The sequence below is a fragment of the Mus pahari genome, chromosome 8 (genome assembly GCF_900095145.1).
Source record: "Mus pahari chromosome 8, PAHARI_EIJ_v1.1, whole genome shotgun sequence".
Taxonomy (NCBI): domain Eukaryota; kingdom Metazoa; phylum Chordata; class Mammalia; order Rodentia; family Muridae; genus Mus; species Mus pahari.
The window spans coordinates 5689346-5713696 of record NC_034597.1 but is presented as its reverse complement, the minus strand read 5'-3'; the positions used below and the strand labels follow the sequence as shown (position 1 = coordinate 5713696).

General features: G+C 40.2%; 1 protein-coding gene and 1 pseudogene across 1 annotated transcript; both read right to left on the bottom strand.

Annotated features, from left to right (window-relative positions):
• Window positions 1–371: 371 nt before the first annotated feature.
• Sntn (sentan, cilia apical structure protein) lies at window positions 372–13081 on the bottom strand. The gene is made up of 4 exons (XM_021204125.1): window positions 12958–13081; window positions 11037–11071; window positions 4659–4798; window positions 372–1312 (listed from the first exon to the last, which is right to left on the bottom strand). Exons 1-4 carry the CDS (start codon window positions 13065–13067, stop codon window positions 1154–1156), a joined length of 444 nt encoding a protein of 147 aa, XP_021059784.1. The 5' UTR covers window positions 13068–13081; the 3' UTR covers window positions 372–1153.
• A 9481-nt stretch (window positions 13082–22562) lies between these two features.
• Window positions 22563–22676, bottom strand: LOC115064621 (annotated as a pseudogene).
• Window positions 22677–24351: the final 1675 nt, after the last annotated feature.

Below are 24351 nucleotides of genomic sequence, written 5' to 3'. Positions count from 1 at the left end.
TGCATGTGTGTGTATGTGTGTGTGTGTGCATGCATATCTATAGTCTAATGTATCACAGTCAAGACTTGTCTTGAACTCTTGATCCTCCTGTGCTCAAGTGCTAGGATCAAAGGTATGCAATACCAAACCTGGAAGGTTCATAAAACTCATGTTTATTTAGATATCATTCATAATTTACATACATATAATTTATCCATTTCAGTGTAAAGTTTTAAGAGTTTTATAAATGCATTTACTTGGGTAACAAAAACATTGTCATGCCCTTAAGAACTCCCATGTGTACCTTTGTAGACAATCTCACTTTCAACTCAGACTCTGGCAACTGCTGACCTCAGGTTTTTTGTTTTTTGTTTTTGTTTTTGAATAGGCCCGTAAGGGTCTGATATTTGAATAAAAGTTCTTGTAATAAACTAAGTTATCATTCTGTAACCCTCATTATATTTATAATTACAGTGTCTTTTAAACTTATTAAATAGTTGTTCAGAACTAGGGAGATGGGTCATTTGTTAAATCACTCAGTAATGCAAGCATGAGGACCTGAGTTCAATCCCTAGAACTCACTTACAAACGCTGGGCCTGGGGAAAGTCCCAGCACTGGGGAGGTAGTGGCAGGTGAATCTCAGGGGATCATGTATCCACTAGCTTAGCCTCTCAGTGAGCCCCAGGACAATGAAAGCTAAAAAATTAAGGTAGAGATCACATGAAAAAGAACGCTGGAGATTGACCTCTATTTACCATATGTACATGTGCAGTTACCATCACACAAATACATGCACAATGTTGCATAAACATAGACACAGAATTTATTGTTGTATGTCTTATTTTTTCTTCTGGAATTGTGTAAACCTGAGAAAGGGAAGGAGTTATCTGGCCATTCATTACTGCATTTTTACAATAATGTTATCAGGAAAATGCTCACAAATTTGATTTCATGATCAATGAATAAATGTGATTCCACACTCAGTAGGAAATGCCTTTAAGTTGCTCATTACTCATCAAAAGTGGTATCCAGTTTATCATGTCACAAATCATAGCATTCAAACATTTCTGAAGAGAGTTGCAGTCCCACACTTGTTATAAATCAGATAGAGACACGTTTAATGATGTGGCACAGCCTTGGCCATCATTTTGCCCATCACATATTTAAATTTGTTTATTTCATAGTATTTTCATTCCACATATTTTGTAGCAGATCTGACGTGACGGTGAGGCTCAGGAGCAAGATCACGAAGTCCTCAAAGTCCAGCTTATTTTCCGTGTGCTCCTCAAGCTCAGAAAGGACATCTTGGTATTTTGGTTTGGTTTCTTCTCTCTGAAAACAAAGAGTAAGTGAACCTCTCTTGTATATAAACTTCATATTTAGAGGTAGTAAATAAAACTACATATGTTATTAACAATCTAGCATGTCCAGTGCCATCACTGGGGAAATTCTTCCATGGTTTGTCTCTGAAAATCCTTACACTGATCTTCCTGCATATGCACTTTTATTATACCCAAGCTGCGGTGAACTACCAGAGAATTAAGTAACTTGCTTCAAAGTAAGCAGCCTTTTCTGTGGTGCTGAGATTGTGGCCTTATCTGCCGGATTCCAGAGCTATATTCTTTTTTTTTTTTTTTTTTTTTTGGTTTTTTGGTTTTCTGAGACAGGGTTTCTCTGAAGAGCCCTGGCTGTCCTGGAACTCATTATATTCTTAATTAGTAAGTTATTTTGCCTTTCTTCAGACACAGAATTTTCTGCTTTCAGATTTTAAATAAATAACCTCTTCACTTTAGGATGTATCACTTGTGCGCTCCCTGGGCTGTGTGATTATTCAGAACCACAGAATAGACTGTGCTAGAAGAATGCACATTGCTTTGTGTGGTTGTTCAACAATTAATCTGATTGTCAATCATACCCAGGCACATAGATGTCATACATAGACTGCAGGAAAACAACTGAACAGCAAATAAAAGGAGAACCCTTTCAGTTTCAAACATTTCGAACAACAGCTGGAAACTTTGACATTAAGCACAGAAATGTCATCTGAGTCACTCTGGTGCATAGCTGTGTATGCATTCAGTTTAACCACAAATGCTCATCTGTGCACTGGCTGCAAAAGTTCCAGGAATGCTTGAGACACTTTTGGAATGATGGCACATTCTGTTACAATCTAAACCCATCCTGTCTCTATAGGCTGGCAGTCCACAGGCCACATATTTAGCCAGAGTCAAAGGAGTTCTTGACCATTTGCTACAAGATAGCTGAACAGTACTTGGAAAGGGTCAGAGTTCAATAAAAGATAGAATTCTCTTGGTGTGACTGCCCAGTTTTCCCAAAGATAATGGAAGTGTAAGTCTTTCTGTTCCCTCTGTTCTGCATATGGAAGGATTGGGGGGGGGGGCTACTAAGCTCTACTCACTGAAAGGTTAAACAGTCATTCTGTTTTAATATCTTCTAGGCAATGCTCACAGGTGCTAGTTTTATTGTATTTTACTGGTGATTATGTTTTAAGACTAGAAATTGTGCTTAGGCTTATAAGAAAGGTAACATTCTCTTTAGGACCCAGGCTTAGCAAAATGGTGCCACACATTTTACCAGAGGACTTCTCACCCCCTTTGCAGGAGGTTTAAAACAGTGATTCTCAACCTGTGGGTCGCAAACCATTCAAAGTCCTATGAGCATTTTACAAGGATTGAAAAGAGGTAATTACATTATGATTCATACATAACAGTAGCAAAATTACAGTTTTGAAGTAGCCAGGAGAATAATTTTACGGTTGGAGGTCACAACAACATGAGCTATTTGACGGCCACTCGTGCTCACACACCTGCCTTAGTGACAGAGAGCTTCACTGCTTGGCTAAGGCAGGGTTTTCATTTCACATGTTTGACAAAGTTTAATCAGCACTATTGATGCAGAGGATGCCCTTGGATGAACCATCCCCTCTGTTGCCCTGAAATAAGGCTTGGCTTCCTGGATCTGCACCACAGGGATTACATTAAGGCAAGGGTGTGTCTACTGGAGAAACTAGCTATCATTTGGTTTTACTGGCACTGTAGGACATGAAGCTGAGAGTGTCTTCCCTAATGAATGATATTTTTAGAAGTGTGACAGTTTACATCAGGATGATGTCCCACTCACTCCTCCTTATGCTTGTTAAATACCCTCCAGAGACCTGACCCCCAGATGAGGGACTTTTGTTCTCTCTGGTATACATAATTAATTTTGGCAACAGATGCAGGCAAATATGACAACAGGATTATTTCCCACCCCTTTATTTAAAAGCACCTCCCCAAACAGTTTATCTCAAGTTTTACCAAGTATTTCTGCTTAAAAATAGTTTTTCCTTAGAAAAACACAAGGTATAATATAGAGTATTTAGAAAAATATTTTAACAAAAAATGTAAGCATAACTCTCAAAGAATGCTAAGCCTCATTACCATTACTTTCTACTTTGTGTGTGTGTGTGTGTGTGTGTGTGTGTGTGTGTCTATCTGTCTGTCTCTATGTTTTTCTGTGTAGAAAGAGGGGTGTGATTGTGTTATGTATAGATGATATGTGTACTGTATGTGTAATGCAGGTAGGTGTGCATTTGGAAGTCAGAGGACAACCTCAGATGTTCATCCTCATCTTCTGCCTCTTTTGAATCAGGCTCTCTGTCGCGTACCTTTCAGTACACCCACATAGGGGGCCAGATTGCTTACAGGGATTCTCCTGACTCCAACTCCCATCCTATTCTAGGACCGCTGGGTATGCTTGCTATGATGGGTGCTGAGGGTTCATACTCAGGTCCTCATGCTTGTGTAGCAAGTGTTTTACTTATTGAGCTATCTCTCCAGATCCCTGTAGTCATTTTCATATATGCTATACCATGCATATGTACACATACACACACACACACACACATACATATACACATACACTGTCAGAACTACTGGATCACTGGAAGCTATAATATTAATCTGGCTCTTCTCAGCAAGTGCTATTTTATATAATTTAGCACACTAAAAATCATATACATATATACACACATATAGAAAGACAATTGCTATCTTTTTAAGATCCCAGAGCATACTAGGAACTTATAGACCACATATATATATATATATATATATATATATATATATATATATATATATATATATATATATATATATATATATATATATATATATATTGTTAGACCAGACCAGACTCTTGCTCATCACAGGGAGCAGAGTAAATCTTGGTGGTTTAGGCTTGGGTATATCCTTTTTTCTTTCTTGTAAGAGTTTCATAAGTCAGCATAGCCCCAAAGTATGAACCTATGCATATGAAATCATGTAAATCAATGGTGGAAGGTGTCAAGAAAAATTAAATAATATAGCAGGTAATTTTTGCTCATACTTCAAACACTACATTTGTTTTTAATGTTCAGAATCCCTTCTTTGGTTTCTCATAGCAAGATGGTCTCAATATTTTGCCATTTGATTACTCAACTGGAATTCCAACTCTGAGCCACCATGCCCACATGTTAGCTCATTCATCAAATTCAGTGGACAACTTAGATACAGGATATTCTATTTGAATTATACAGTATACAGGATATACTGATTGAAATAATACGATGACGTTCTAGAGCTGGAGTTCCTTGCTGTTTGGTGTGAAGCTTGTTTATTCATGCAGTTAATTCTCTTACCTCTGTGAATTTTTTAAATTGGGTTTGTAGCAGATTCTTGGCAGTGGCTTTCCCAAGTTTACCATCAGGGTCAGAAGCATTTCTGAAAACCAGAGCAATAGTAGCAATGGCTTTTTCCAGATCTGACGCCTTCTTCAAAGCTAGGAGAGAAGAAATATGCAGTGAAGAACCAGAATAAGAATTATGCTCTGTGCAGACACAGGGATGTGTCTTCCACAGGAACTGGGGGGAATAAGTTTGAAATTGCGTCAATGTGACCCAGTGTTTGAGCACATTGCCCCTGTTCTTAATTAATCCCTCTTTGGGATTATCTGACTCCGTATCTTTAAGCAATACAGCATGAAGGTTCCTTTCATAGCATTTGAGCTAGTAGGCTGAGATATGACACCTGCTTACCATGTGGCCCTGGGAAAGCCCTTTACTCCACTAAGCCTCGGTTTTCTAAGATATACTTTCATTCACTTATTCAGTAAATATTTACTGAGCACCTACTTTATGCTAATCGTATCTTTCGGAATTAAAGAGACACGGTGTAAAAACTTCAAGTCCTGTTTTTTGTTCAATTTATATTCTGTTAGAGATGGTGCCAGTTCAAGTGATAAAAGTAATGGCATCAGGGCAAGCTGTGACATAGGAACATTCACATCAGCTTTTACTCAAACACTGTGATGTTCCAGTTAGTTTCTCTAATTTAGGATCTTTGATGGGGAAGACAGTGCTGATCCCTTCCTTCCCAGAGGGCAGCATCCAATGCACACAAAGATGCAAAGACCCATTTAAACAACTTTATGCACCAATACATCTGCAGGGACAAGACAATCACACTTTATAGCTGTGCCTTGTTGACCTTTCTCTCCAACTAGACAACATTCTCCATGAAGCCAGAGGCTATCCCTTTGTTTTTCTCCCTGTAGTCCTAATAGCACCAATGTCTGCTGCATAGTAGGGCTAGTCAAAGCCATGAGTGAATGGGTAAGAGGAAGAGCAATAGATCTCACAGCTGTCAGTTCTGGCAACGTGCAGCCATCATGGAGTCAATGAATGCTCAGTACATTGAGTGACAAGATTAAATATGAACTCTGCTCATATGTGTCTCATGATTTAGTAGATAAATAAGCATTAATCAAGAGGATACATATAAATATAAATGCATATTTGGGTTTTATATATTTAATAATGCATTTAAAAATCTGTTTTTTTTTTTCTTCCTTTCAAGCATTTGGCTTCATCACTATTTTTATTGTGCCACTTTGGCAGGTGTTAAGAATATCTCAGTATGCTGTTTGTTTGTACTTCTAATGACTAGCTATGCTAAAAAAAGTCTTTTTGTGTGTTTATTTACCATCTGTGTACATTTCTTGGTGAAATATCTATTGAAATCTATTAATGAGCTTTGTCCATATTTAGATGGAAAGTTTAGAATTTTTGACTTTTAAAGTTCTGTCTACTTAAGATATGTCATTATAGCATAAGAGATTTTTAAACATTTTCTCCTAGTCTGTAAATCATCTTTTAAATTGCTTCTTTTAGTGTGTGTGTGTGTGTGTGTGTGTGTGTGTGTGTGTGTGTGTGTGTGTGTTTAAGCAAGGATGCATGTGTTCCATGGTCTGTGTAACTGTGGAATTAGTGAACAAAATGTAGGGGTCAGTTTTCTCTTACCATGTGGACTGAACCCAGGTCAATAGGCTGGCATGACAAGGACCTTTAGCCCACTGAACCATCCTACCCCATGTTCCACCTGCTGTTTTTTCATTTTTTTTTTTTTCAGCATGGTCTTTTTCATTGGAAAGGTACTTAATTTTGATGGGTCCAATTTTTCTTTTGGAATCATTTTATTATTTTTTTAAAAGATTTCTTTTCCCCACCCCCACAAAAAAATCCCTTATGTTCCATTTAAGTTAATAATCTTTTACAACTCAATTTTGAATAAAAATAGGTGACTCAAAGTGAGGTCATGTTTTTGCTTCATCTGGAGATGTCCCATTGCTCCAGTACCAGTACTTGAAAGCATTTCCTTCACTGAACTCTTTTTGTCAAAAATTTTCTAAGGGTCTAGAAAGACAACTGAGAGTTTAAGAGCACTGGTTCTTCAGAATGCTTGCGTGTAGCTTCCAGCATGGCTTCTCACAATTGCCTCCAGTCTTGAGGCATCTAACGGCCTCTCTGGCCTTCACAGACATCCAGTCCTGAGGCATCTAACAGCCTCTCTGGCCTTCACAGACATCAGGTACACACACAGTATACAGCCATATGCAGGAAAAAGCCAATTCACATAAAATTTAAAGCAACAGCAGCAGCAACAACATAGAGCAAAGAAGCAATCAAAGATTTTAATGTAATACCCAAATGTAGAGAAAGACAGGCCGTTTCTTTTTCTTTTTCTTTTGAGACAGATGTTCTGTTGCCCTGGTTGTCTTAGAACTCACTCTGTAGACCAGGTTGGCCTTGCACTCACATATCTACCTGTGTTTGCCTTTGGAGTGCTGGAATTAATGGGGTATGTCACTATTATCAGCAGAGAACTTTCAGGAAATTGGCCAAAATAGCACATCAAATAATCCTAAAAATTGATAAAATGGGATTGTGTACCATGAAAAAACAACAACCTCTGTACAGCAACAGAAGCAATTTTCAGAGCAAAGCATAGCCTACAGAGTGGAGGGAAGACTGTGACTGACAGGAATTAATCTCTAGAACCTATAAGACCTTCAAAATTCAATGTAAAAAGTCAACCAATGAATAAATGCACTAATGAACTGGATGGGTGGTGCTCAAAGGAAGAAATACAAATGACTGAGAAGTACTGGTAAAAGTTCAAAAGTGTACGGGGGGCAGATAGAGAAGGGAGGGAGGTGGGAAGGAGACAGGGAAGGATGAAGGGAGGGAGAGACTGTGTAAATGTCTGAGTGTGAAACACACACACACACACACACACACAGAGAGAGAGAGAGAGAGAGAGAGAGAGAGAGAGAGAGAGAGAGAGAGAGAGAATGCATGTGTGCATTTTCAGACCTCTAGTCAATTCCTTGAGTCTGTGTTCTATATCTTTGCTGACATTCTACTGTCTTGGTAACCATAACTATAAACAAAATCTTACCAATCCGGACAGTGGCTCTTGTTACTTCATTCATTGTCCATATTGTTGTCGTTATTCTAGAGCCTTTTTTTTCTAATAAAAATTAGACTAAGTTTGCTGGTCTTCAGAAACCTACTGGGATGTTTAATACAAATTGCACTAAAGACCAATTTGGAGGCAAATCAATGTCTTCGATTTTTGGCAAGCATTTGATTTCTCCTTCAAACTATCATTTCATCAGTGAAGAGCAAATAGGACTTGGCTGGTGACAGGTTACCAGTAAGTGGGAGAGCTGGGACTGGAAATATCAAAAATCTGAGCTGATGCACTCAGGCAACTCTCTGCTTGCTTTGCTTCCTGTAGAATCTGCAGTGCTTTGGACTGTGCCTTGTAACCATTTGTTACGTGAACAGCCATGAAACTAACTTTACGTTCGTTCCTCCTCCTCAGTCTTCCTTTTGCTTCCAAAGTCTCAATTTTATGCTCTTGTGATTTGTGTTTTTGACTTGTAACTTCTGCTTCTCCTGATCCAAAATGTCAGCTTTCCAGGGATACCAACCTCAGAGAAATGTCCCTCCATTCTTAGCTCTTTCTTGCCCTATCCCTAGCTATCTCATTCGCCAATCTCTGCCACTTCCAGGAACTGTCTAGCATGTTACTGCTCACTAAATACTGGGGGATGGGCATATTTCTTATAGCTCCTGATCTGTCCATCCATATGTGTGTGTGCACGCAGCTGCACACATGTTCTGATCTGCCCATCCATATGTGTGTGTGCACGCACTTGCGCACATGTTCTGATCTGCCCATCCATATGTGTGTGTGCACGCACCTGCGCACATGTTCTGATCTGCCCATCCATATGTGTGTGTGCATGCACCTGTACACATGTTCTGTGCTACTTTGTCCATTTTTAATAACCTTGATGTCAAATTTAAGATGCTGAAGAATGAATCCTATGTACAATGTCTTGTTTTGAAGAAGTGGTTGCCTGGATGGAACACATTACTTTCTTTAGGAAATAAATCTATGATAAATTTGGACTTGTCAATTTATTGATCAATAATCAAAAGTAGATATGGTCCAGGAAGAGCTTGTCTACTGAGTCTGAGAGTGTCCTTGGAGCACAGAGGTTGGTGATACTCTGCTGGATGTGCCTGCCTGGTCAGGAAGGAGTAATGGTTAGGCTCTGAGTGAGTTCCTTAGAAATGATGGGCACCTTCCTTTGTTATACTGCTCAAGGGCCTTTCAAACATAGTCTTATTTAATCCTTCCTCACACCCACAGGGGTGGGTATTATTTGTGTCTTAGTTTTACATATCAGAAACCTACTCTGGGAGAGATTATGCATAGTAAAAGCACACTGCTTAGAGATGGAAGGGTCCCCCTAACTGCAAAGCTGACAGAAAGACCAGCTATTTTGGAGTAAGTCTCTGCAAGCTCACTCCTGCTGGTTGTGGAAGCTAGGCGTTTCCCAGCCCTGGTGGAGTTTAAGTCTGCTTCTCTGAATGGGACTCCATCTGGACTTTACAAATTCACATTCTTGTCCTACCTCTCTTAAAAGCACACGGTTTTCTCCCAACTGTAAAATAGCATATGTTCCTGGTAAAAATAGAGCTAGAAATATTTAAATTAAGATATAGAAAAGAGTTGTTTGTCCTACCAACATGGAAGATATTTTTCTAAGGCCTTTTTGTGTCCCATCTTCACAGTTTGCTTCTTCCCTTAATAAACCCAGCAGGTTGCCATCTAGCTTTCTCTCTCTCTGCCTTGTACAGTCATGATTTATTAAATGTGTATTTTAAAGGACCACGTTGGGTTAGGAAAAAAGGCAGCTTTTACTGACTGTCTTGTCTTTGGCTTTGGACATGGGTATGGGTGAAAAACAGCTCGCAGGACTACCTTATGTTATCCTCTTCTTTACCATAGCCCATTGGAGCAAATTTTGAACTATGTACAGTTCATTCCTGCGCTATGCATCTCATGAAAATGTAACATGCAGCTTTTGATCTGGGCTTCAGAACAACACTGACCTCTTAGAATAGACCACAGCAGTGAAAACTGAGTAGTGTATGTGACTTAACTCATTTAATGTGTGGGCCAATCCTTTGAAGTAGGTCCAGTTTACAGATGAGGACACTGAGGCAGAGAGATTAAATAACTTACCCAAAGACTCGAAACTAAACTGCCTCCATTCTCAAGTTCTCACTGCTTCTAAGAGTTGTTTTTCAGAAAACTATTCATCAGGAGTCTTTCCTAAACTCTCAGAAGGGGCAATGGGCCCTTCGGTTGTACTTCTCTTATTCCCTGAACATAGCGTCTCCATAAATCTCAAACTTAAAACTCTTTATTATCTCAGCTGTCTCCTAGATTGGTGTTACCCAAGGACATTGACTGCAAACCACAATAGTAATTTAAAACATTCTTGTAGACAAATTAAAAGACTAAGACATGAGTAAAATTGATTTTAATAGTATATATTATTCAACTCGATATATTAAAAATGTTAACAGGCAGTTCATACTAAGTTCATGAGATTTTATTCCTGTTTATTAATTTCTTTCAGCTTTATAATATTTATTCAGATTAAGCACTGCCCCAGTATCTCTCTATGGCTGGTGTGTACCATGTGGGATAGGGCAGGTCCAAGCTAAGAATGACACCATTGTAAGTTCCTTAGAATTTTTCTCAGACCCTGGTATGTTGTGGGTCTCAGAATACATGACATAAGCTGAACTGACAACTTCAGAGCCATTTCCTGTGTTTGCCTCTTTTTTTTCCCCTAAAGCATGGGGCAGTACACATTAAGTACTGGATTTGGTGAAAAACTAACAAATTAGTATCATAGAATCACCACATTTGACTCCATGAGGTATCAGAATCACCTCAATTTAGAAATTTTTCTCATATAAGTTACTTTTTCAAGTGAAAAAGAGGCATCTTGTTGAACATGCATCTTCTGTCCAACCACATACAGGTAGTATAGACAGATGTGACAGTTCCTAAGGCCCTGTTCAATATTCCCAGGCTAACAAGTCCCCTAATACCCGACTCCCTTGGTATTAAATACATATGTGTACTTACCCTATATCACTAACCCCTAAACACACAAAGAGCATAAATCCAAATGGCATGGAGAGAAAAAGAGTTTCATTAATGGTTGGTGCTTTATCCAGATCTTGGGCATTCTTGTTTGATGTTTTATCTCACATCTTGGGCATTCTTGATCTTATTAATTTTTAACTCTTGGCCCGCTGTTATGGAGCAGGAAAGACATACATGCCAACCCTTCCATGGCTTACCTTTTATTGAAGCCAGTTGTTTAGATATTGAAACACTGCCAACAAAATAAAAGATATAAAGTGATTTTCAAGTTTGGACACTGATGTCTGCATAAAGCAATACATGTCTTAAATTATTGTTTTCAACAGATGTCGTTGCAAGTACTTGCCACACAACAAAAAACAAAACAAAACAAAACAAAACAAATCCTCATATTCCTGGTTCTAATATGGCCCTGTGACTTCAGTTCCTTCAACTCGGAAAGGAACAAATGAGAACACTTTTCTGTGAGCTTTTCTGTGCCCAGGAAGATGGAAGGCAAAAGCACTTCTTAGCTATAGGAAGCCACTTGTAGATGCTGGGGCTTTCATCATTCCATGTTACGACATGGATGCATGGAGTGAAGCTGTCGCAGACCTGGAACGCCACTCAGATGAAAGATGAAAATAATGAATTCTTGTTTATACAACAGTATAGAGTGCTAAGCTTTAAGTTCGTTTCCTCTAGGTATTTAGTCTACCTCCCTTATCTGGGAATGAGATGCATTAGTGGGTGTAGAGACATGTTCTCTTGCAGCTTAGGGTCTAGTGAAAAAGACAGATAACAAACAGATAATGCCTTACTGAGCAACAGAAACACATACAAAGGGAAGGGTTAACCTTGTCTACAATCAGGGTCATGGAACAAGACTCATGAATCAGTGAAAGAGGAGGAGGCATGCTTTCATTAGAGGGAGCATTGTACTGAGTAAGTCCCTGAAGTAAGGGAAATGGCTTGATGGAAGAACTCAAGCAAAGACAGTTGGAAACTAAAAAAAAAAAAAGAAAACAGTGGGCGAAGGTAAGGCTCCAGGGTTAGGACTTGAGATTATTGAGACTTTGAGCCTCATAAAGCAAGGCAACTGAGGTGTATTTGGGAAATATTTCACCAGCTAATCTGAAGTAGGTAGAAAGTTGCCCTATGGGAGACAGGAAGAGTAGAGCTGCTTTATAAGCAGTACATCAAAATTCGCACGATTTTTCATATCTCCCACCCTCAAAGGGCTAGGAAAGACAAAGAGCAACAGGTGTGGTCATCAGGAGAATGCTGTTGGCACATCCTTAGAAGGGAATTTTGGATTGGCGATCTGTTTTTGGCATCAAGTAGTAGGGGTGTTACTGCTTTATGATGGGGAAGCTTTACTTTTCTCTTTTGTAGGTACTGCCTGCCTACCTATACCATGTGTTAGGACCCCAAGGCTCTTCTCTGTGAGTTCTTCCTGATTTTCTGAAACCTCTACATCATTAGGATGTATGGCAGGATAGAGGAGATGTCATCTTTTCCCTTTTCACAATGTGCACTTAGGATGGGAATGTGCCATCTTTATTCCTTTCACAATGTGCACTTGCCACATGGCACGTGTTGGCTTTTATCACCCTGATTGATTTTCTGTCTCTTCCATTAGAAAATGAACACCCAGACAAGCCAGAGATCAACAGTTTATCCCCTTACATTCCACCTCTTGCCTGGCAGAATACCTTATTCTTGTTAAGTGTTCTGATACTGCTTTTAAACGAAAAGTTGGTATCCTAAATGGGATTCCATGAAAAGAAACATTTTTCACTTGTTAGACCCAGTTTACACATTTGAATGATGTGAAAGTTTCTCCCATCAAAGATACATTTGAAGACTACTCTGTATGTAGAAATCAGCACCAAGTTTAATTTGCAATTATATCTCAAGAGGCAATCAAAGATCTTTCTGTAATTCCGTATTTTCAGTTCACAGGCAAAGCTTCAAGTTCGTTCTCTTTGTTTCTCCAACTTAACTTTAATCCGGACTTGTATGGCCAGAGACAGCAAGTTTTCAATATCATGGCTGCAAACTTAGGGATATGACTAGATTGGAACTATATCTACAAGTTTACTGAAACCCTATAAAGGAGAGTCAAATGTTACTGACCTTTTAGGCATTTTTCTAGGTGCTGAAATGGATGCTGGGGCTTCAGAAGGACCGGGCTCTCCTCTTGGGTGGATCGTGTGGTCCCAGGTGCTGTGCATACAGCCGCCCATACTCTTGCCTCCCCTGTTGTGCATCAGCCCTTCCTAAGCAACAGTCACCTGCTCACTGTTACTGTTGTCATTCATTCCATGGCAACTGAATAATGACGCTTGAAAAACTTTTTCACAGTGTTATTGTATGTAGGTGTTGAATCATATATTTAATCAACATTTGAGTGTCTCTTGTGGGACACATGCTATGCAGGGTTCTGAAATCAATAGGACAGCCATCAGGATTTGACACAATTCTTTGTCCCAGTGTGTTTACTGGAATGGCTAACATTAGTTAGGTAAGTGTTTAAAATGTGGTAGCTGTAAAGTGCTGTCCTATGTAAGCCAAGAGGTCAGTCAGCCATCAAATGAAGCATCCTTCAGAAAGTGACTTGATGGATAGATGTTAACTAGCTGCAAGGGCAAGTGGTCTATATAGGAGGTAAGGCTGTGACATCACTGTGTGCTGATCAGAACAGAGAAGCACAAAGGTCACTGTGACTGATGGACAGTGTAGCTTTCATGGAAGCTGAAGAGAAGAATGGCTATGCAGAGGCCTGCAGATCACAATGGAGGGTTCTGTGTCTAAGGCAAAACAATGAGAACCCATTGGTAAGGTTAGTAAAGCTAGATTCACAGTTTGGGTTCCTTATGTCAGTTGAATGAGTCTCATTCATAGACAACATGTCTAGTAATTGCTGAAGTCACTGGTGAGGAAACAGGAAGAGAAGCTGCAAGAGTCATCATTCAGGATGCACACTGGCCTGTCACTGCTGTCTCTGGTCAATCAGTGTGACCATGTCATCCTGCTGCATGCTTCTATTTATTATCTATTTATTTACCTATTATTTATTTATTTAATTATCTATTTAGAGACAGGGTTTTTCTGTGTATAACCCTGGCTATCCTGGACCTTGCTCTGCAGACCAGTCTGACCTTGTACTCAGAGATCCACTTGCTTTTCCTCCCTAGTGCTGCACCTAAAGGCATGCACCACCACTGACTAGCTGCCTTCTTTTAAAAAGTTGATTTGTGTGTGTGTGTGTGTGTGTGTGTGTGTGTGTGTGTGCATGCATGCATGTGTGCATCCACATGTGGATTCTAGAAGTCAGCTTTGAGTGTCCTTCTTGATTGCTCTCTACTTCACACTTTACTTTTTGAGGCAAGGTGAGCCTGGGACTCAAAAGGTACCTGAACAAAGCTCTGGGATTATAGGCTCAGACTTCTGTACCCAGCTTTGTAACACTGGTAGTGGTGGACCACACCCAGGTCTTCTTATCTACATGGGAAGTACTTAATTGACTGAAGCCCCGTGCCTGCTTCTTTTCATGGGCTCCCTTTTCCTCTTGTCCTTTTAGCTTTTGGCTAATCTGTAGTGGCTTTCACACAAATCAGGAAATGAGAGAAAGAATTTGTTTAGCCCTGCGAATTATAATTGCCCACACTGGCCTGTTTCACTGCCAGCCCATGCACTACATAGCCTGGATAGACACTGAGTCAATTTTGCTGGTCAAATTATAGCCTTAGCATTAGGCCAGGCATGGTGATGACTAAAGTCCTAGTACAGTAATTGCATAGGCAGGAGGACATAGCTTTTTGTTTTGGGTTCTTTTGTTTGGTTGTTTGTTTGGTTTGGTTTGGTTAGCTGCATAGTGGGACCCTGGTTCTAAAACCGAACAACAAAACATGCAGAGTTGATTTCTTTTACAAGTCACCTTGGATAAGATTTGGGGATCTAGATTTTTAGTAATTCAGACACTCTGATGTTTAGCATCAACAGCTGCTAGAAATGGTCACAATAGGCATGGAAGTGGAAGCAGTTGGGTTTTCATCCAGATTTGGTCACTTGCTCCTTGTATTTCCTGAGATGTGGTAGTTAAAACTGTGAAGTCTGATTTCTCATCTGTAAAACAGCACTTTTTTTTTTTCTGATGTAGTTACTGTTCAAGGTGGATGGATTCATGTCAGAGAAGCATTTAACATGGTCTGAGACGGGAAGGCAAATCAATGAATATTAATTCCCAAGAGGGTGATGTTGAAGATGACTTTATCATTAGAGTCCTAGCAAGATGCAGGCTCTGACTGAGATGGTACCAGAGATGTTCATCAGAGGATGCTCAGTGGGAAGAGATGGGAAATGGAACACACATCATGCACATGAAGAAGAAGCTACTACCACTGTTCTGATGGGTACCAGTATTGTGGAGCATGGGGAGAGCTAATTCTTGGAGCAGAGACCATTTGACAGTCAGCTGTTGGAAGAAGGCAGCCACTGCTGTAATGGCAGTGAAGCAGGGAAGGACTGGAATGAAATATCCCATACTCTGATCTGAATCTGTGCCTCCCATGACCTAAGCTCAAAGAAGTCTTGCAGAAGTAACTACAGGGATAGATGCCAGGGCATAGACAAGGATGGCAAATGGAATGAGAGGGAGAGATAAACTAGGGCATCGAATAGGAGAATACAGGAGAAGTGATGGAAGTAAAATGACAGGAATCACCATCAATACATGTGTTAGCCATATCAGGTCTGAAATGCAGCTGGCATTCTCTGAACAACACACGTTTGTAAAGGCAGGTACTCCTGGACCTTTTTTCCCACTCCAGAGTTTCATAATATTCTGGAACATTTAGGCTATTTATATTAGACATTCTTAAGCCATCTGAGTAAAATATTTTTTTAAAAACTCCCCCAGTCAATTGGACCTTGAGGCAATGTAAAGACAGTATGTTGAGTGTATGGAGTGAATGCCAAACTAGGGACAGGGACTGTGTAGGCTACCTGTGTGTGTGTGTGTGTGTGTGTGTGTGTGTGTGTGTGTGTGTGTGACAGATGGCCCTGTGGGTTTACCTGACAAGAAAACAGGACCACCTGTATGAGAGTGGCAGCTGTGGGAGTCTTGTATGCCAGTTGTAGGTGAGATAGAAATGGAGATGACTAGGGGTTGGGGTTTCAAAAGCTAGGGGAATGCCATCACATAGAAGAGTGGGTTCCTTTGCAAAACTAAGTTTGCTCTCATAATTGGGTTCTTTTCCTTCATGCTATTGAGCAAAAACAAAAACACAGGTTGTTGGAGAGTCCAAGGCCTGCCTTTTGGGGGTTGGCTAACCCTCTTTGTTCAGTTGGTGTTAAGTTCATTCAGGGATCCAGAAGCTGCGACTTCATGTGTAGTTTGAGACCACTTAGAACTAGAATTTTGCATTTTTTTTTATGTGTGCTCATTTTCTGGCTACAAGGACTCCTAGATTCTTGAAGTGACCACTAGCTATCTAAGAGTCATTGTTGTTGTTCACTACGCTCTCTGAAAAGATACATACCAGCTTCATTCCCAAGAGATGCAAGTGGACAACACTTCCCACTCAGTTAGGGTGATTGTCACAGCTTCGGGCTTTAGATAATGCTCTTGTGCTAACAATTTTTGAAGCTTTTCTCTGTAATCCACTATGACCTTCTGAAAGAAGATCTGTCATCATTTATGAACGATGGCATTCTAACTTAGAAGGATTACATTTCTAACCTAAAATTCTATTTCCTCCTCAGTGGATGAGACTAAAATCAAACCCGAGGCTCTGGAGACTCAGACTTGATGGTTTTTTTATTGCATTATGTTGCCTCTTCCTGATGATTTGCTCATGATAATAGCTCTATAAATCTAATGAAAAATCTGACCAAAATTTTCTAGCTCATGCTAGCCTCCTCCTGCATATCCCTGAAGCACATCTTATTTCTATTTAGTATTTTGGATGACCTGCTTTATAATTGCTTGTGACTTTCTTCCTGCTCTTACTAGACATGGGCGTTAATGATAATGATAGATGAAATTAATTTGATTAATTAATGCAGCATCTGAAATGCTGCATGTTACCCTGTACACTTATCACTGCTCTCCTCTAAGTCTCATGGTGCTTGTGGTTTGTGCCACACAAATTTCTTATAGAGTTAGAGACCCAAGTTTGTCTAAGAACACACAGATAAGACCTGGGTTTCAAGTATGGAGCATTCTGACTGTGTGACTCAAGCTCTTAACCTCCGTCTCCTCATATGGGGACCATAAATTAACTACTCTGTCTTCCATGCAGGGCCTATGAAACTAGACACTTTAGGAATGCAGTGTGACAGCCACTGGTTAGATACCTACAGTGCCCAGTTCGCTCTTCTTTTTTATATCCATGCTCCTGTCTATAGAAATTTGGGTTGTTTCAGGTTTGGGACCTCTATACCCACAGCCACTATGAACATTTTCCACAGTGATATATGAGTGGGATGGGGTTGTGGGGTTATAATGTCTACTGATCCCAGAAACTATCATATTGTTTTGTAGAGAGGTGCTTCCATATCACACTCTTACCCCAATATCTGCTTCTCAATCTGCACCTGCCATTGCCATACCTTAGAGCTGCCATTACCCATCAGCATGGTTTTTATTTGTATTTCTTTGATGACTACTGATATGCTTATTAGCTGGGAATGGCATTGAGTGGTAAAGGGGAACAAATTATAAATATCCACATCAGCATGAGCAAACTGAAAAATGATTAGGTTGAAAAAATTCAGATATATTTAAAAATAGTCATGCAGTATGATTCCATGTATTTTCCAACACCTCACAAAACAAACAAAACTAATCTGTTAAAACAGTGAAAAAATCTCTGGAGTGGACTGTGGATTAATAGTATAAGGATAAAGACACTGTTTTAAATATTGAGGGAGAGAATCTTAGGAGTGTAATCCACATGTAAATCAATTTTATTAAAAACTTTACCAGTGATTTTTTTCTTTGATTTAAGTTATATTTTATTATGATGAAAAAAGATACATAATTTCAATTTATCTGAATTTGTTAACATTTAAAAACATATTTTGAGTAAATAGACTTATATCACATTCTTCTTTCCCTTTTGTACCCCAACTCCTTCCAAAGAGCCCCCTTCAAAGCCTTTCATTTTTATCATATTCTTTAAAATTTATAAAATATTGTAATAATAAAAATGAGTATTATAAAAGTTGTTTGATATAAATCAACAATCAGTTGGACAGTCTTATGTAGATATTTGTCTACAGCAATACTGAAAATACATTTAAATAAATTTTTAATAACTTCAAATATATTAACTTATGATATTTTAAAATAATATATCACTATTAGTTTTTTAAATGAACATAAATAGATAAAGTCTTATTTGTTTGTTTTGTTTTTAGTAGGGCTTAAAATCTTGGCTCTTACTGTGGTACAAACACAAAATAAGAACAGTTTTTGGACATTGGAGTTCATTGTATTAAGGCTGTACTTGAATGTCCCTCATAATTACCAAAGGATTTTACCTCTGTAGTAGATAAGCTAAGAGTTGACAGTTCTGCTGTGTCAAGGAATGAACTGTAGGCACGATTTTTGGATACAGTTTTGCTGCTATCATCAAAGCTATTTGACTTGAGTGATAGTTGTCATTCTCAGCCCACAGGGAACAGATTACATTCATTTAAGAAGTGGTGTGTGTCAGAAGTGGATGCACACAGTCAGCTATTGGATGAAACACAGGGAGGAGCTAAAGAAAGTACCCAAGGAGCTGAAGGGGTCTGCCACCCTATAGGTGGAACAGCAATATGAACTAACCAGTACCCTCAGAGCTTGTGTCTCTAGCTGCATATATAGCAGAAGATGGCCTAGACAGCCATTGTTGGGAAGAGAGGCCCCTTGTTCTTGCAAACTTTATATGCCCCAAAGAGGAGAACGCCAGGGCCAAGAAGTGAGAGTGTGTGGGCAGGAGAGCAGGGTGGGGGGGAAGGTATAGGGGACATTCGGGATAGCACTTGAAATGTAAATGAAGAAACTATCTAATAAAACAATAAAAATAAATAAATTTAAAAATGATCTGTGTATTAAGATGGTCTATCCATGAAGTCATTCATCAGATGTTTCAATGAACAAAGGTTCTGTTTGGATGGTGGCACAGAAGTTAGGAGAGGGTAAGATTCTGGTTCATTGGCTGTGATGATTTTGAAAAGCATTCATCTCAGAATAAGAGTAACTTATAAAGTTCTCTTCTTCAAAATTGACACAATAATTATAAATATCAAGCAAAGCCTTCAGTCTCACTCTTTGCTGTTCTCTTACAAGCCACTTCCCAAATTAATTGTCTACAATTCTTTCGGCTGTAAAAATAATATTGAAATATGTAAGCTGTTCTGAAAACCATAGAATAGTATAAAAACATCAAATAAACAATCTTACTAATAGAGAGGCTGAGATAGGAGAAGCATGATTTCAAGACCATTATGGGGCTCACAGCAAAACCCTGTCATGTACAAACAAACAGAAAGTATATATGGATTGTACAATATTGGACCTATTTCTCCCATTACCAAATTAGAGAGATCACAGGATGACAGCCAACAACTTTCTAATTCCTCATATTTTTGAATTTCAATAGATTAGGATATGTTGGTAATATTAATTTTCATATTATGAGATATTAAGGAAAAGTGATTGTTACTTCTTATTAATTTTCTTGTTAGAGGTAGAATTATGTTTGTTCAGGTTCGTTGAAAGATTACTTTCTTGCTTCTTCTAGGGTATAGTTTCCCTCCTTGTGTTGGTGTTTTCCATTATTCTTTGTAGGGCTGGATTTGTGGAAAGATATTGTGTAAATTTGTTTTTGTCATGGCATATCTTGTTTTCTCTATCTATGGTGATTGAAAGTTTTGCTGGGTATAGTAGCCTGGGATGGCATTTGTGTTCTATTAGGGTCTGTANGACATCTGCCCAGGATCTTCTGGCTTTCATAGTCTCTGATGAGAAGTCTGGTGTAATTCTGATAGGTCGGCCTTTATATGTTAATTGATCTTTTCCCCTTACTGCTTTTAATATTATTTCTTTGTATTGTGCATTTGGTGTTTTGATTATTATGTGACAAGAGGAATTTCTTTTCTGGTCCAATCTATTTGGAGTTTTGTAGGCTTCTTGTGTGTTCGTGGGCATCTCTTTCTTTAGGTTAGGGAAGTTTTCTTCTATAATTTTATTGAAGATATTTACTGGCCCTTTAAGTTGAGAATCTTCACTCTCTTCTATACCTATTATCCTTAGGTCTGGTCTTCTCATTGTGTCTTGGATTTCCTGGATGTTTTGGGTTAGGAGCTTTTTTGCTTTTTGCGTTTTCTTTCACTCTTGTGTCAATGTTTTCTATGGTATCTTCTGCACCCAAAATTCTCTCTTCTATCTCTTGTATTCTGTTGGTGATGCTTGCATTTATGACTCCTGATCTCTTTCCTAGGTTTTCTAACTCCAGGGTTGTCTCCCTTTGTGATTTCTTTATTGTTCTTAGTTCCATTTTTAGATACTGGATGGTTTTGTTCCTTTCCTTTACCTGTTTGATTCTGTTTTCCTATAACTCTTTAAGGGATTTTTGTGTTTTCTCTTTAAGGGCTTCTAGTTGTTTACCTGTGTTCTCCTGTATTTCTTTAAGGGAATTATTTATGTCCTTCTTAATGTCCTCTATCATCATCATGAGAAGTGATTTTAGATCTGAATCTTGCTTTTCTGGTGTGTTGATATATCAAGGACTTGCTATGGTGGGAGAACTGGGTTCTGATGATACCAGGAAACCTTGGTTTCTGTTGCTTATGCTCCTGTGCTTGCCTCCCGCCATCTGGTTATCTCTACTGCTACCTACCCTGGCTATGTCTTACTGGAGCTTGTCCTTCCTATGATCCTGGGTGTGTCCTAGCTCCTGGGAGTCAAGCTGCCTTTGGCACCTTAAGATCCTGTTGTGACTGAGCTCCTGGGATCCTGTGAGCCTCTGATCCTGGGCTTGTTAGAGCACCTGGGGGTGAAGCTGCCTCTGGGTGTTGTAGGGCTGGCTGTGGAGTTTGCACCCAAGGCCTGCTCAAGGTGCCAGCCCAGACAGTGTAGAAGGAACCCGTGCCACTGTTCTGCAGGAGTTCCTGTGTGCCTGGGTCCTGCAGACCCTAATTACTCATGGTATTGGGGACAGATGTTGTGTCCTCCTCACCTTTGATCCTGGGTGTGTTGGAGTGTCTGGGGGTGGAGCTGTGTTTGGGTCTCGTGGGGCCGGCTGCAGAGTTTGTGCCCAAGGTAAAGGTTTTTGATTCTTCTTTCCCAGAAAATAGCACTTTTGTTCCCAAGTCCTGAGCTCTGTTCCACTCTCCACCTGTGGATGCCTTGGTTCTGTCTTTGAACATTGTTCCTTCTCCATGAGCTGGGAATACCCCTGAGAATCAAGAACTTTCTTCTCTAATAAATAAATTCTCAATTCTATTAGTGAAGATTCCTCTTCTTTCCAGTGGGAATTTGAGGGGATAATTTAATTTATTGAATTCTCCAATTTTGTTCTCATAAATCCTGTTAAATAAACTACAAAGTTGGACTTGAGGCATTTGAATAATGTGTATTGATTCTTTCCCAGAGCTTAATCTAATGCCATGATTAAGTCAGCTCATTTCTTTTTGCCCCACAGAAGAAAGCCAGAAGTGTGCAGTATTTTCTGCAGGGACAGCTTCTTCAGTATTCAGGCGAGTCTAATTCCAATGGTGCATTATGCCATGTAATCACTGATATGGGTACTTCCTGTTGCTTCCTGTCTACTTGTTTGAGCTTATCAAGGGATGGATCTGGTACTCATATAACTAGCTATAATTTGTTTTCAAGAAACAGAAGCTTGTTCTGAGAAGAATTTTACACCCATTCTGCTACCTAGTATTTACCAATGAGATACGGTGAGGGGCTCTCCTGCACTGATGACCTTGGGGCCAACTCTCCTGCCTGCCATTGGTAGGAAGTGGAAAGCAGGGAGGAGGGTATCTCTCCCTCATTCATGCCAGTATGTGGGAGATGCGTGGCAGGGCCAGCTCTCCCATCCTGTATCCTTAGGCACAGCAGTAGTACTGCAGCTGGCGTGCTGCATCTGGCTAGGGAAAGCTCAGCTCTCCTCCTCTCATGTCCCCATGACAACCCCTGCCAGAATGCCCAGGTGAGGGATAAGGCCAGTTCTGCAAGGCACTTAGACATCAACATCCTGGATGGCAGCCCAGACCATTGTCATCCACCTGGGCTTTGGTGGTAATAGATCCCTGCTACTACAGGGTTGTGGATTCAGATGTGGCCACCAATGGAAACACAGGCCTGGATGATTCCAGGTGGCACCACTGGCTACTCATAGACTCTCCTGTTCTGCCTTTCTTTATTGTGCCCACATTCTTCTGTTTCTCTCTCTTTTTCATTTCTCCAATACTTAACTTGCTTCTCTTAGTTGCACCTGGCATATAGTGAGTGTCTGGAGTCATGTCAGGGGTAGGTCTCAGGAGTGCTATAGCAGTGTCATCTAGGGCACGGTCTGACCCTCCCCCACCCACCCCCCAACCCCAGGCCTGTGCAGTGCTGAACTGGTTGTTATTTCAGGCTAGCTCCTTGTCTGGGCCACATGGTGCTTTGTCTAGAGGTCTTCTCAGTCTATCTCCTCAGGGCAGGACTGGTGCTTATTTCAGACTCACATTTTTCAGGGAATGTTAGGCTACTAATCATTCAGATATTCATAGTTGTAGGAACATAGTTGTCGCCTTTCCCCTCTGCCACCTACTGACACAGCAGCCATATCTGCTACACCTCTAGGGGCACTGGTTGTACCATTTAATTCCTACCAACAGTATGTGAGGATTCTGAGTTCTCCAAATCATGGCTATGTTAAAATATTTTTAATATTTTTTAAAAATATTTTCTTCTGGTGTTTTGATAGTAGCCATCCTAATGAGACAGAAATTCATCACTTATGATTTATGCTTCCCTCACAATTGAAAAATTGATTCAGCTCTTTCTTATGTATTGACTACCTTGTATCTTTGTAGAAATCTTTATGTAAATCATTTGCCTGTTAAAAAAGGTGGCTGGTTGATTTCTGTGCTGAGTTACAGGAGTTGTTCAAGTATTTTGAAAATGTTGCCTGTTTGAACTTGATCTTATTTTTCACTAATGTGCACCCTTAGCACACCTTTGCAGCTTTACCCTACAGTGCAAATAGTTTATTTTGCAATTCAACTGCAAACGATATTTTCTGAGCACCCATTTCAAGTTTGACATTAACAAAAGCAATAGGATGCTATAATGACAGGACACTGGCGGGGACTTCCTACCTCCTCTGGCAGACATTCTGTTTATGGCACATGGGGAACACTAGGAAATAAAGGCACGGCTGTGAAACAAAACCAACACTGAGAAGAAAAAAATCATAACTAGGAAGAGGGAACATAAAGTGTTGGTGGGAGGTAGAAATAGGAAATGTGTCTTCAGGACATATGTGACTGAGAACCAAGGAGAAATGGGAAAACAGGATGAAAGTGTCTGAGGGAAACTCTCACAAAAAGCAGGAGTACAAGGCAGATAGCAGTGTGTCCAGGCAATAATGATTGCTCTTGTAGTTACTATTGCCAGTAATGGTTATTTTCCTTCCACTGTCCTATGTTTGTGGGACAGAGGGCTGTGCACAGACAGCCTGGTGCCTGGTCGAGCAAAGGTCTGGAACCCCAGTGACCCAGTAGGTGGTGATTTTTCAGCTGCATGGGATAGAAGGTGTTCGACCTCACCTCCTGGGACCCTGGCTCCTGTCTCAGCTACAGCATCCCACGGTCCCCACAGAGAGGTATGTGGCCATCGGTCAGGTCACATAGGAGCAGTACCAAGCACTCCCACATGCAAATAATGTTTCCCCAAGTCTCTCAGACCAAGCCAATCAGAAGTACCTGTTGGCAATCCCTAACCCACCCAAAACTGTACATAAGAATCCTATCCGGAAGGATTAAAGGTGTGGGAGAACCACTCTGAGCCGTCCATTCTAAGAGCTGTAACACTTGGGAAGAGGTTTGCTCTCCCAAAACATCGCCTGGAGCTCCAGTCAGCTCCAGGCCTAGTCAGCCTCTTGTTGGCCCAGCCAAACCCGATTCAGTGCAGGATGGCGTGAAGTAATGAAGTAAGCTGGAAGGCAAGGCAGAGACCAGTTGGCAGGTGGAGCCAACTGCAGCAGCAGCCTCCGCCTCAGCAGCTACAGCCTCAGTCGCAGCCGCAGCAGCAGCCGCAGCAGCAGCTGCCGCAGCAGCAGCAGCAGCAGCAGCAGCCACAGAAGCAGCAGCGACTTCCCCTCCCTGCCCGTACTCTCTATCTTTCCCTGAGCTCTCTCACCAGGCCGAGCAGCCAGAGATCTTTGTGGAAAGCCTCTGGCACACAGGCCCACACTATGCAGTTCTAATTTTTAAAAATTATTTTATTAGATATTTTCTTCATTTACATTTCAAATGCTATCC